The sequence below is a fragment of the Pongo abelii genome, chromosome 4 (genome assembly GCF_028885655.2).
Source record: "Pongo abelii isolate AG06213 chromosome 4, NHGRI_mPonAbe1-v2.0_pri, whole genome shotgun sequence".
NCBI classification, from domain to species: Eukaryota; Metazoa; Chordata; class Mammalia; order Primates; family Hominidae; genus Pongo; species Pongo abelii.
The window spans coordinates 16,575,688-16,589,725 of NC_071989.2; the positions used below are offsets into that span (position 1 = coordinate 16,575,688).

Below are 14,038 nucleotides of genomic sequence, written 5' to 3' on the forward strand. Positions count from 1 at the left end.
ATTAAGTGAGGACACAGTGTCTGTCCCCTCCAGAGGATGCAGCAACAAAGTCCCACTTGGAAGTGAAGGCTGGGCCCTCACCAGACACCAAACCTGCTAGTGGCTTGATCATGGCCTGCCAGCCTCCAGAACTGTGAAAATCAATGTCTGTTATTTATTAAATTATCCAGTCTGGTGTAATTTGTTATAACAGCACAAACAAACTATGATATAGAGAAAAAGGACATTCTGCAATAATATAATGGTCAATCCCTCAGGAAGATATAACACTTAATAAACATATTTGGACCTAACAACCAAGTCCCAAAATATGTGAAGAAAAAATGGACATAATTGAATGGAGAAATAGACAACTCAACAGTAATAGTTGTAAACTTCAATACCCCACTTTCAATAGACAGAAGATTAACAAGGAAATAGAAGTCTTGAACAACACTATCAACCACCACACCTAACACTATAAATCAAGTACACCATACAGACACGTATAGAGCACTCCACTCTCTAGGACAGGCCGTGTGTTAGGCCAAAGTCTCTTACCCAAAACACTTTGGCCCATATGTGCTTCAGGATCCCAAGTTGTCTGGATTTTAAAAATATAATATGGTGCACTTTCAGTGATTATAAAACATCCACACCACCATCAGGATTTAGGTCAGCACCCTGTAGCCAATCACAATATTTCTACAGCAAAATATATAATAACTATTGATAATAAATGAGATAAAGGCTATAAATAACTTGAAGTTAAAGTCCACATGTTTTTGCCAAAAATAAATCATAAAATGAAATTAAAAACCTATTGCTTCTACTTTAAAGGCATCTTTCAAATGTATCAATTTTTCTTCATCCCTGCCATCATCCTAGCACAGTCACCATTTTGTCCCTTTTGTCCTTAAAGGAACATTTTAACAGCATCCATGCTTCTATCCCTGCCTCTCTCCAGTCCAGTCTCCACAAAGCAACTGAAGGCATCTATTATTATTACTATTATGTTATTTCTCTGCCTGAGACTCTCCAATAACTTCCCACTGCTCTTGAATGAAACTCCAATTCCTCATGACATCTCCTAGGCCTCGTCACTCAAAGCCGTCCAGCCACATGGTCCTTTTATTCCCTCAAACACCCAGTCCTTCCCTGCTTAGAGTCTTTGGTGTCACTCTTCCCCTTCCAGAATGCTCTTCAAATAATTTTTCAAATGTAGGATCGTCATCAACCTTTAGGTCTAATCTCAGACGTCACCTCCTCAGACTTTCCCTATCCCTTCTATCTGTTCTTAGCCTTCCCTACATTATTTTTGTTTGTTTGTTTGAAGAAACTTCATTTTAGAGTAGTTTTTTATTTATATAAAAGTTACAAAGGTTGTACAAACAATTGCCATACACTCTGAACCCAGTTCCCCTACTGTTAATATCTTACATTGCTATAGTCTTATTTGTCACAACTAATAAACCAATGCTGGTACATTACTATTGACTAAGCTCCATACTTAGTTCTGTCTCATGACCTTTTTCTTTCCAAGATCCTATATCCAGAAGACCACATTACATTTAGTCATCATATCTCCTTAGTCTCTGGTTTGTGACAGTTTCTAAGACTTACCCTGTTTATTCTTCAGCTTTGAGAAGTACTCCTCAAGTTATTTTGTAAATTGCCCCCAATTTGGTTTTATCTGATGTTTTTCTCATGGTTAGACTATAGTTATGGGTTTTAGAGAGGAAGACCACAGGTGAAATAATCTCATCACATCATACCAGGGGCAGATGCTATCAACATGACTTATCAGTGATAATGCTATCAGTTATCACTGATAATATTAAACTTGATCGCCTGGCTACATAGAATTTGCTAGCCTTCTCAATTGTAAAGGTATTTTCTCATCCTTTCCACTCTATTACCAATCTACTCTTTGGAAGCAAGTCACTAAGTACAAAGGATAGGGGGAATTGAGCTCTACCTCCTGGAGGGAAGATTATATACATAAATTATTTGGGAGGCGAGAATTCTACCATTGAACCACCAGTGCAATTGGAATTCTGTAAGGGAGACTTGTCTTTTCTCTCCCATTTACTTATTTGTTTGATGATTTATTTATATTGGTGTTCACCTACAGATTTTTATATTATAGTTCAAGATACAATCCAAACTAAATTGTTGCTCAAATATTTCCAGCCTTAGTCACTGGGGGTTCTTCCAGGTTGGCTCTTGTGTCCCTTTGATGATTTATCCCCAATTCTTTTGTTTTTTGAGCACTTCTTTACAATCTGGCACTACAAGAAGCTCCAGTCTCATATTGCATGTGACTATTTTTTTAATTGGAGAATGATGTTAGAAACTGAGATCTGGTGCCAGGTGAGCTTATTCTCACTCAGGTGCCACTAATACTGAACCCCCTCAACAGACAAGAGCTAGAAAACATATATATGTAAATTAATCAAAGCATAAGCACATATGTGTAAATATTTCTATATTTAACCATGTCTATCAATAGAGATAAAATTGATCATGTGATATTTGATTAGAGTGGAGTACATCGATACAAACTCATGCTTTGCTTAAGCCTGAGTTTATATAAACTATATAAACCATTTCTATCAACATAGAAATGGATATATATAGAAACACTTACAAATACATACAGAAATTTCTATATGTAACATGTATATACATTTCAAAGATATGTAAATTTCTATGATTACATATATTTCTATATGTAATCATTTATATAGAAATGGTTACATATCTATGAAATATAGAAATGATTACAAATGTATTGTCAATATAGAAATAGTTACAAATGTATAGTTTATATAAACTTATGCTTAAGCAAAGCATGAGTTTATAAGAATGTACCCCACTCTAATCAAGTATCACATGATCCATTTTAGCATACTCTTTTTAATCATCCAGTATATTTGTCAGGTTTCACCAGAGAAACAAAACCAATAGGATGTGTGTGTGTGTGTGTGTGTACATATGTGTATATGTATACATATGAGTGTGAGGAACATATAACGATGTTCATTTACTTATGTCCCAACATTACCCCATTGTAAGCTGAGGAGCATGCTGAATGCATATCACTTTCACACCATCATGAAATTGAAAAATTATAAGTCAAACCATTGTAAGTTGGGAACTGCCTGTATACACACGTGTGTGTGTGTGTGTGTGTGTGTGTAAAGAGAGTAATTATAAGGAATTGGCTCACACAACTATGGAAGCTGACAAGTCCCAAGATCTGCAATCAGCAAGCTGGACACTCAAAAGAGCCAAGATTGCGGTTCCAGTTCAAGTCCAAAGGCATGAGAATCAAGACAGCTGAAAGCACAGATCTGAAAGCCTACTAGTCCAAAGGCTGATACATTCCAGACCCAGAAAGATCCAGTGTTTCAGCTGAAGTCCAAAGAAAATAATGACGTTCCAGCTTGAAAACAGGTAAGCTGAGTTCTCTCTCAGTCAAGGGAAGGTCAGCCTTTTTGTTCTAGTCAGGCTTTGAACTGTCTGGCTGCAGCTCTCCCACATGAGGGAGGCCATCTGCTTTCGAGTGTGCTTTATCAGTCTACCAATTCCAGTGTTCATCTGCCCAGAAACACTCTCACAGACATACCCAGAATATTGTCTGACCAAATACCTGGGCTCCCCATGACACATAAAATTAACTCTCACACCCAGTTTATTTCCATTAGCATCATTAACACAATCTATAATTAGCTACTTTTTGTATTTGTTTGCTCACTTGCTTTTCTTCTGTTCCTTACTATCAATAATTTAAGGTCTAGAAGCAAAGGCCCTGCTTGTTTTAACCAACTCTGTAACTCTACAGCCTAGAACAGTGTCTGCTATGTAGTAGTGGTTAACGTGTTGAATAAATGAAAGAAGAATGAAAAAGTACCAATTATCAATTTAAAAGTACCAATTTCTACTATGAGTAACATAGGAGAAAACAACAAAGAATACTTTGAGGTTACCTCTAGAACATGAGTAAAATCATCTTCCAGACCAAAAATAAACACACACCGATCTGTCACTGTGTCACATTATATGAATAATCATGCATCCATCATCACTTCATACTGGAATTCTCCCCACAGGCAATTCAAGGGATGGTTGGTGTTTTTACCTGAAGCTTACTGTAGTAGAGCTTAATCACGTCCAAAATAAAGAAGCATATTTATCTTTCAAGTTTTCTTTTCTGTAACAAATATGACTTTCAGTCTTAGTAGTATTCAGGTTGAGGGCAGTAAGCAGACAGGAGGCAGGGAGATTCATCACCCATCCTTATATGTTTCACCAAATCACTCAAAATTTTTCCAATATCAAAGTGTCTTTCACTCCATAGCCTAGGAACCATGTCACCCACAGCTACCCAAAAAATTTTGGCACAGTTAGTTGTAATCTTGTTGGCTTAGCATGTTTTAATGTCTTTCAATTACTTCTCAAATTGCTGAAAACCTTGTCTAGATTTGAAAATGAATTTAATAGAAGCGATGGTAGTGTTGACTGAGAGAGCCCACTGTGAAAGCAAAGACTGTTTAGGAGGAGACAGAAAGGTGGTTTTGCATTCAAAATTTCTTTCTGCTTCCAGGGGAAGAAAGCGTGGCATGGTTGGTCCAGAGAATGCCATGCAGGCAAAGACTTCCACCCTATTCACTGTGCCCTTCTCCTTCTTTCCATGGGGCTGGAGGTCTCACTGGAAACCTCCCACCTACTCATTCCCACACAAAAAATGAGAGTCAGATGATGTTAGGAAAAGGAAGAAAGAGATGGAAGAAGGATAAGACAGTATTTACTGAATGCTCAATACAGGCCTGGCAAATCCTGTGTTCTTCACTACTCTAAGATTTTTATTTCCTTTATTTAAAAAAATAGGGCACTTGTATACATATTTATGATTTTTTAAAAATCTACAAATATAACATAGGAAACAAGTTAATACTAGGTAGAGAGTTGGGGGAAAGAGAACAGGGCAAAATTATTTCCTGCGGGCTTTGGAAGATTGGTTAATAAGAATATAAGAAAAATCCCCTCACGTTGTGTGAAAGATGCTTCCTTCTTAAAATCTTTTCTAACAGGTTGAACAAACCAAGGCAAGCCTGTGTAAGTGTTCTGAAACAATTCTTTATTCATTTGAATGATTCTATAGCTTAGAATCATGACACAAATGGAGTAAGGAGATGAAATATTGCACAATCACAAGATCATATCAAACAAAGGAGTGCCAGGCGGGTTCCTGGAATAAGAGCTGGATACTTATGGGCGGCATCCTCCCCACCCCCGACACCCCATGCCCAAATTAAGCACTTGGCCACCTGCACCAAATCAGTATACCGAAAAGGAAGAAAAACTAAAAGACACACTAAGGCAACAATGGAACTCTATCATTATAAGGAAGGGACATCCATTGTACAGGTGCCATCAGTCAAAATGAACCAACTCAAAGAGGTAAAAACTAAAGAGAAAGCATCTTTTTAGATAGTAGTTTGCAAAGCATTCCACTCCTAAGGGAAGGATGGAATAAGAAATGTGTCCTAAATAAGTTCCCTTATTGACTTTGCTGATATAGAAATGTTTCCGGGTCCTTGTCATGTCTTATCATATAACAGGTTCCAGTCCACCTCTTCTTACATCAATTTCATTTGGCTAAATCATGTGGAACAGCTTTTGAATTATGAGTTATGCTCACAGGGAAGATGTTGTCAGATATCCAAGGATACAGAAAGCACAAACCACAGTGCAGTTTTTCTTGGCCAACTCCTCTGTGTCTGCCATCCATTTACTTGTAATTGTAGGTGATTATCTACTCATCAGTCCATTCCCTGCTATTCTGAAGGGTCGGAAGTACTCTCATTTTGCCCTCAGAGTCATCCCATTCTACTCTCAGAAGGTCCAAAAATAGAAAGAAGACGAGTTTCCTTTATACCAATCCCTTTAGCAAAACATCAGTCACATCACAGCACAGCTACACGCCAAGGCAAAGCAGGAAATTAGTGAGGAGGAAATAGCCTGTTCTCTGGCTACATCTCCCTGGGTTTGAGTATTGTATTCACCGGTGGAAAATCATTTTTGAAGTTATGTTACAACTGTGCAAACTGCTCATCAAAAAAGTCACCTTGTTTTCAGCCAGGTGGCAGATTTCACACCAAAAATTTATATCCAGTAGACGCTCTTAGCAGCTCATCTATATCCATGATCATACAGTAAAATTTCCAGCAAATTATTCAAATTCCCTGAACAAATGCTAGAAGAAACCCTTCAACCAGTGACAATCTCAAGAAAGTGAGGGTGTCACACATGGGTAATTCCACATTCACAGACTTTTTTCATGACATTTTATTTTTTGAAAAGAGCAGATATGTCTCACTGGAAGCTTTTATAAAAAAAAAAAATTCTAGGTTTTAAAAAATAGATCCCTGTGTTACTCTCAAGGCTTTTTTCCTATGGTCTGAAGAACTGAACATACTTGCCAAGGCAACTTGAGAATAGCATTATTAGAAGATCAACTTGAGATACAAGTTGAAAATTAACAACTATTAGATGGCTAATGTGTGAGTAATGAATGCAATTTGTTTTCCCTAAATCATATTCTCACTCAGAAATAATATAACCTCCATGGTTCTTGCCACCTTAAAAAAACACTCAGGTATGCATCTATTCATTCATAACACAAATATTCACTGAATGCCCACAAAGTGACCAAGAAAATGAATGTCAGCAATATTGAGCTGTGTTATATAATGTGCTCTAAAACCTGTCCCACTCATTGCTATGCTTGTCCCTCAGAATACAAGCCCAGAAACTCTAAGCAAATTAAAGTAATCTCATTTCAAGACATTCAGAAGGGAATATTCCAAGGATATTTACTGCACTGCAGACAGCCTGGGGCGGGGTAAGAGCATTCTTTAAAATGTATTCCAGGACTCACGGAGAGGAGGACAGTGGCCTGTTCCAAGGACACTTATTCTGAGATGCCCCTGCTTTCCACTCCTGACTTAACCAAAGTGACTCCTCAGAATTTAGGATTTGAATCTGATACGACCAAGAAACTGTTTCAAAGAAGCAATGGTTTCAATATTTAATATGGAAAAGTTAATAGCATTTCTTTATGGAGCTAAAATGCCACCGTTTTCTAAATAATATAAGTTTATAATAAGTTCATTCAAAATTACAAAGAAACATAGAAATTTAGAAACATCCCACCCATTGAATTTTCTAAGAGGTTATAAAAACCTAAGTCCAAATCAATACTCCATGTGTTTAAATTACTACCAAATGCAGCTGAGTGAACCCAGCTCGCTACCTGTTTTTGTGTGGCCCATGAGTTTTTACATTTTTACATGGCAGGGGAAACATTTTTTAAAAAAAGAATACTATTTCTTGACACATTAAGATGATATGAAATTCAAATTTCAGTCGCTATAAGTAAAGTTTTACTGGAACACAGCTATGCTCATTTATTTATACAGTGTCTGTGGCAGCTTTCATACTAGGACAGTAGCTTATAATGGCCCTCCTAGCCTAAAATATTTCCTGTCTGACCCTTCAGAGGAAAAGCCTTCTAACCACTAATTTAAATAGTAATACAAATGTTATCAAGTGAAGACAGGTTGGAGCCATGACAAGGCTCCTCTACCCAACAACTGCCAAATCTTCTTGTCATCCTGACTTGCTTTAACCCGTAAGTCGACCCATTTCAGCCTAGGATGTTCTTTCTTCTACAGGAAGCTGGGTGGAGGGGCAAACAAAGCACAGAAGAGGAAGGTGTCCAAAGGGAAATGCACTTAAAAGGGCTGGAAAATGTAGAAAAGTAGAAGATATGTAGAGAAGAAAGTCCTGAAGGGTATCACCTATAGGGTACACATTGTCCCCAAGCCTCATTCTACATAGTTTAAAAGCAAATACCAGGGCACAATGCCCTAAATGACCTTTGGCTCCTTTTACCAGTGTTTCAGAACCATCTGGCTTAGGAGAAATTGTGAAATCACTGTATATGTAGTCTGTACAGTAAATAAGATGGCTATAGTAGTATACAAAGTAAAATTTACATATTTTATTCAGCAGAAAATCATTCATTTCTTCTAGTGAGTAAAATACACATTCTTATGTTTTGAAAATTAGTAAGCAAATGAAACAAAATTAACTCCTAAGGTGAGAAAATTGCCTCGTGATGTGCTGCTCATTTTGACATTTTTAGTTACCTCCAAAATATGCCAGGATAGACGTTTAAATATTACATCTCAGCATTGTTTTTTAGTTATTCAGCCATGGTAATAAAAAACATCTCCCCTCAGCTTGTCATCTGCTATTAAATCTGCAGAGAATGGAACTAAGAGCAGCAGTTAGAGAAAAAGTCAAAGGGGTGGCTCACCATGTCACAGGCTGCACATATGCAGACATTTTTAAGCCATGAAATGCAAATGTCTTGAATGATTTCAAATGACAGCACGCAATGCTGATACAGTTCATGCTCTGATGTTTTCTTGATACATTTTCAAAACCAAAGTCAGTTTTCAATGATAATTTGTCAGCTCCTCCTAGTGCATCAGCTACATCCTACTAACAATCAGTTCTGAAGGTGGAAATGCCCCTTTCATGATGGAGCCCCATTTAGAAAAGTAATGACCACGCGTTCCTCAGAAAGTTAATTAAAGTTCTATGTATGTCTTACAAGAAGGTCTGGAAGCTGTACCTAAGAAGGACAGCCAAATAAACCCACCTGCTATCTAATTCCCCTCTGATTCAAATCCATTATGATGAATCCCAGGGTTTTAAGAACATGGATGAAAATCAAAAATAATCTCAAGTCCTTCTCCTTGCTAAGAGACTTCCCAGTCATTCTTACTGCTATAAGAAGATCTGCTGCTGACAGCACATTAGAAGAGTTTAAAGGAAAATGAGTAAGGGAAAGGCTAATAAAAAACAGTATAGGCCAATAACAATGGCCAAAGACTAATCCCTGAAAAGGTCTATGGACCACACGCAAGTTTCTAACCCTTCCCAAGTAGGCAAGGCAGGCCTTCGGTGCTCCAAGCAATGAAGGAGGAAGAAGGAAAGTTGGTGAACACCATGATTCCCTTTGACTCCCTTTGACTGATGATCAGCCATTACCCCTTCTGTGACTGTCCCCCAGAAATCTCAGACTTCTCTGACCTCCTACCTACTCACAGGTTACATGCACCCCACCTGACAGGGGCTGTTCTAAAGCATAAACAAAGTATGGCTGCCTGACCTTGAATAGTGCTGCCCTGTGCTTGGCCACATTTAAGAGCATCTCCTTGCTCCAATTATGAGTAGACTCCAATAAGGACATAAATAAGACCCACGGTGAGGGACATCTGGAGAGTAAATATGCTCACTGCACTGAGATCATCATATCTCATTACACCTGCTTTTAAAAATGCTGATTCATTCATCACGGATGTCCACTGATTTGGTCAGAAACTGAGGTGGGATCCCAGAAAAAGCAGGGAATAAAAATCCAAGGGTAAAGAAGGATATGGAAAGCGAAGCCATGAACTTCACTTTGGTGACACAATGAGAAATAAACAAGAAGGACCTGTGGCAGTGAGCAAGTGAAGGTCCCATCCCTTAGCTGACTGAACAGATCATAATATCCAGAGCCAGCATTTAAATGGCACCTGATATGGGACAGGTGTCACTCTAAGCATTTCACACATATTTATATGTCTAATTCTCAAAATAAGGTATAAGACAGGTAGCACTGTCATCTCCTTTTTGAAGATGAGTCAATGGAGATGCAAAGAGTTTAAGTAGCTTATCTAAACTAACAGATATTACCTTCCATTTACATAGCTTTTTCTTTGTTTAGGCAGTACAGTCTGTCTTTTATAGAAAGTTTAAAATTTCACATACAGTACTTTATCCCATAAATGTTATATCTTCAAAGATCCACCATGCCTCTGGAAAAAATACTGAAGCCATTCATAAACTGGAATATGGCTTAATTAATGTATAATGCTCCCAACATTTCAAAATAAAATTGATCTTACATGTCCATGTATTTCACTAATTTTAGGCCAGATTCAAAACGGAACTAGCCTTTACTCTCAAATTGCCCTTAATGCATCATCTTGGATACGTTACTAAATAAAATAGATTCTGCCAGTAGATAGGAAGGTAAATGCATTTTAGTTACCTCAAATGTCTTAATTAACTCCTACTGCTAATGATATGGCAATTAAGGTTTAACTACGTTGTACAGGATACATCTGCTAGCTTTCTATTGGGTCATGCTGCCAGGCATCATTGAAATCCAATGAAATTGGGAGGTTAGACTCCAATTCTCAAAGAATTCAAATCTCAATGAGAAAAACAAGGGAAACTAAGGTGTTAGGCTCACCGCAGCGTGTTTTCCTCACACATACCTACTGCCTGATAACTGCTCTTTGCCCTTCTCTGTCCTCACCTTCCTCTGAGCACAAGGAAATACAACATGGCAATACTTGCTTGTGAAAGTGCTTGAGGATACACATCAAGCACCACTGGTGAGTTCTTGCATACATTGTTTTAACCTCCTTTAGTTCAGAGCCCTGGAAAGGAAGTTATGGTGATATGTGCTGATCTACCTGGACTTCATGAGGACCAAATGCAGAGACCAGGTCAGGAAGGCATGGCCATTTTAGAAGCTAACTCCTATGGTGGATAAAGATGGCCACTCTCTTTAAAAGAAGTGCCAGACTCCAGAAGTGGAGTCTATTTCCCCTTCTCTTGAATCTGAGTTAGGCCTCTGTCTAGCTTTACACAAAAGAATGCAGTAGATGGTGAACCACATCACTTCCAAGGCTATGCCTTAAAGAGATTTGTAATTTTCACTTTCATGGTCTTGGAACCCAGCTATCACAGTGAAAAGCAGCAGCCACATGGAGGGAGAACTGACACACCAGGTGGCAGCCCCAACTGAGCTTCCAGCCAACAGCCAGCACGAAAACCAGGTCAAATGAGCAAGCTTTCTTGGATGTTCCAATCTGGTTAAGCCTCTGGATGATGATAGCTCCAGGTGATGGTGCATGCAGAGAAAGACATCTCAGCTGACCTCCATCAACCCACAGACTCTTAACAGATCACAAATGACAGTTGTTGTTTAAAGCACTAAGTATTGAGGTGGTTTATTATGCAACAGTAGACAGTCAAAACCTTCCCAAACCATCTTAGAGACCCAGGCTGAAACTATTTCCTGCTTGCTACAGCCTTTTCCAGGACAAGTCCTGACAGATCCAGAAACATGAAGGTGGCTAGGATGGGACTGAGAAGCACACTCTCCAACAGGGCGGCTAAGACAGTGGACCCTGGGCCAGACTGACTAAGTCTGAATCTTGGCTTTGCCTTTTACTAGATAGGTACCTAGTAGAAGTTACTTAACTTTACTGTGCTTCAGTTTCCCTTTGAGTAAAATAGAAATATTCCTCACCTCATAGATTTGTCATGAAGATTAAATATCAGTATCCATATACGTAAAGCATTTAGAACAGTGCATGGCAAAGTATTTGTGAATATTAATATTTGTTCTCTGTTCTGTTCTACATCCAGGAAATCACCTATTCACAAGGGATTGGCCTCACACAGATACATATGTATCTGATGTAGTCCTGGAAAGTTATTTCATCTCCAGCATGTTCTGAGCTATCATCATCACATTCATATCAACTTTGTTTCTACATATGATTTTGTAGGTCACTACAACAATCAGATCAGGTTACAGATAATAGTAGTATTTACAGATGTCATAATAAAATTAATCATAAATATGCTAGTAGTACCAGATTAGTTTTGGGGTTTTAGTTCTTTTTGGGGAAAAGGAAAATCATATGCACAGTTTGGGAGCTACTTTTTAAAAATAACTATTGAATCTTTTTTAAATGAAGCAAGAGACATTAGTAACCAATTCTTTTTGCTATAGGATTAAAATTAGTAAATAGTATTTTTTTTTGCCCCAGTTCTTTATCTCCTCTCTATTTTAAAATGTCCATCAGGTACTTATCTCTATTTACTTCAAAATTCATCATTCCAAATGAATTAACATATAGTTGTCATAAGTTCAAGCTCTTGAAATAGTCTTCTGTGTCAGCCAATGAGTGTCTGACCATAGCTCTTCTCATGGAACTTTTCTCTAGAGCCCAAAACTCTCTCATTTCTTATTTTCCCACACACTTCTATTGATAAAACTGTTGTAGATCCAATTATACTACCTATATACTAGTCTTTGAAAATGGTTTCATCTGTTTTTCAAGACAACTATGATGGATTCATCAATTGATACCCAAGTAGTTCAATCAGAGGTTCTGGGAAAAGGTGTCAGGTTTCTGCCTGTCTTCAGCATGATAATATCACTCATCCATATTATTTATGCTTTCTCTTTCCAAATTATTCATAAGCCCTAGGTCAGCTTGAGAAATACATATTTTCATTTTGTGCTTGCTAATCATGCATTAAATGGAGACTATCAGAGATGCAAATTAATTGCAAACTATATAAAGGATGCAAAAATTTTAAACTATGAAATTTAAATTATTAATGCACTAGTAATTCAGCTTCCAGGTTCCTTCTGAAAACACTGGTAGTTCCACCTATATTACATTGCTGAATAAAAACCAAATTGGGTGATTTAGATAGCAACAGGGAACACGAGAGTTTATTACTTTTTCCCCTCCCAACTTTGCAATTCCCTATTCTTTTTCCTTCTATTACTCCTTTGTCTCTGTTTTGAACCCTATTCTTTTATGTCTACTTAACTTCAGCCTACCAGATAACATTAATTACACATTATTCTGCTTTTCCTTAAGATGTCATTCTTAATATTTTATATTCTACCTGTCTGTTCAAAGAACCTGAATCTGTTTCATAATAAATTTTAGGCCTATTTTCCAGGGCATTTGTAGATTTATGTGTATTATGTTATTATGTGATTATACACAAAAAGTTTAAGAATATGTAAGAATACTATTTCAGTAGTATTATTGAGAGTAACTGTTGGGAATACTTCTGCATCCACTATGTAGTTGAACACAGCAAAGAAGAAAATCAGTCAAAATTTAACTGCGAAAGAACAGCATATGAAAAAGCAAGCCTGGTTAAGTGGAAATAACGTTCAGATTAGAACTAATAGGTTCAACCAAAGTTTTCATACCAGTGAAGTTTTGTTTTACTTGTATCTGTGCTCCATAAATGGAGCCCATTAGAGCTTAAATGCTTAAGTTAACAAAATATTAATAAAATCAATTGTGTAACATTTCTAATGAATAAAATTGATTTAAGTGTGGTATAAGTCATTTTACCAACTTGCCTTTTTACAAAAAAGACTGGTATCATTTTATCAATAAGTAAAAAATTAATAAAGGAAACCATTCGATTAAAATGTCTTTTGAGTTTCTCAGATAAAATGTCATGGCTTTCTCAAAACACATGTTTACAAATTCTAAATCTTGGTTTCAGTGTAATTTTCACAAAATGTTTTCAAGTAGCATAAGTAAATATCCTTAGTAATAACTAAGCTTAAGTGCATTCATGTTAACAAAATTATTTCAGGAAAAATAAATGTTGCAACTGCTTACCTGGCAAGGTTGTTTCATTTTAATGGCTATAACATGGTATCTATAACAGCAGAGTTCACAGGTCCAGGAACCTCTCTCACTGATCCACTTTAGCAGGCACAGCTGATGTGTATACCGAACTGACCCATCACATCGGCAGGGGTTCAACAACTCACCCTAAAAAGAAAACAGCTCAGTGTGAATATTTGTGTCTGTGTCTCTATTTTAAAAACCTAATGCTTCCTTTCTTTTCTTTCAAAGCCATTTACTCAGGATACAGCATCAGGCTCTATCCTAGGAAATGAAATTAAAATTTTATACCTCTGATTGGAATGAAACTAAAGTCTTAAAACTATTTCAAAGATATTGTTTAGAGTTATGACATAAATGTTCTACCAACATACAAAATGTCTGCAAGATATAGCTCCCAATACCCATGGGGGAAAGCTGTACTATTAAATCTCTTTAATAACTTTTAAGTGGATGGTCAG

At 37.2% G+C, this 14,038-nt stretch overlaps 1 protein-coding gene across 1 annotated transcript in view; it reads right to left on the reverse strand.

Annotated features, from left to right (window-relative positions):
- MARCHF11 (membrane associated ring-CH-type finger 11) overlaps window positions 1-14,038 on the reverse strand; it is a 116,407-nt gene that overhangs the window by 100,957 nt on the left and 1,412 nt on the right. Inside the window, exon 2 of the mRNA XM_024247355.3 lies at window positions 13,569-13,724. Within this exon, the coding sequence (XP_024103123.2) occupies window positions 13,569-13,724 (156 nt within the window). The remainder of the gene's footprint in view (window positions 1-13,568; window positions 13,725-14,038) is intronic.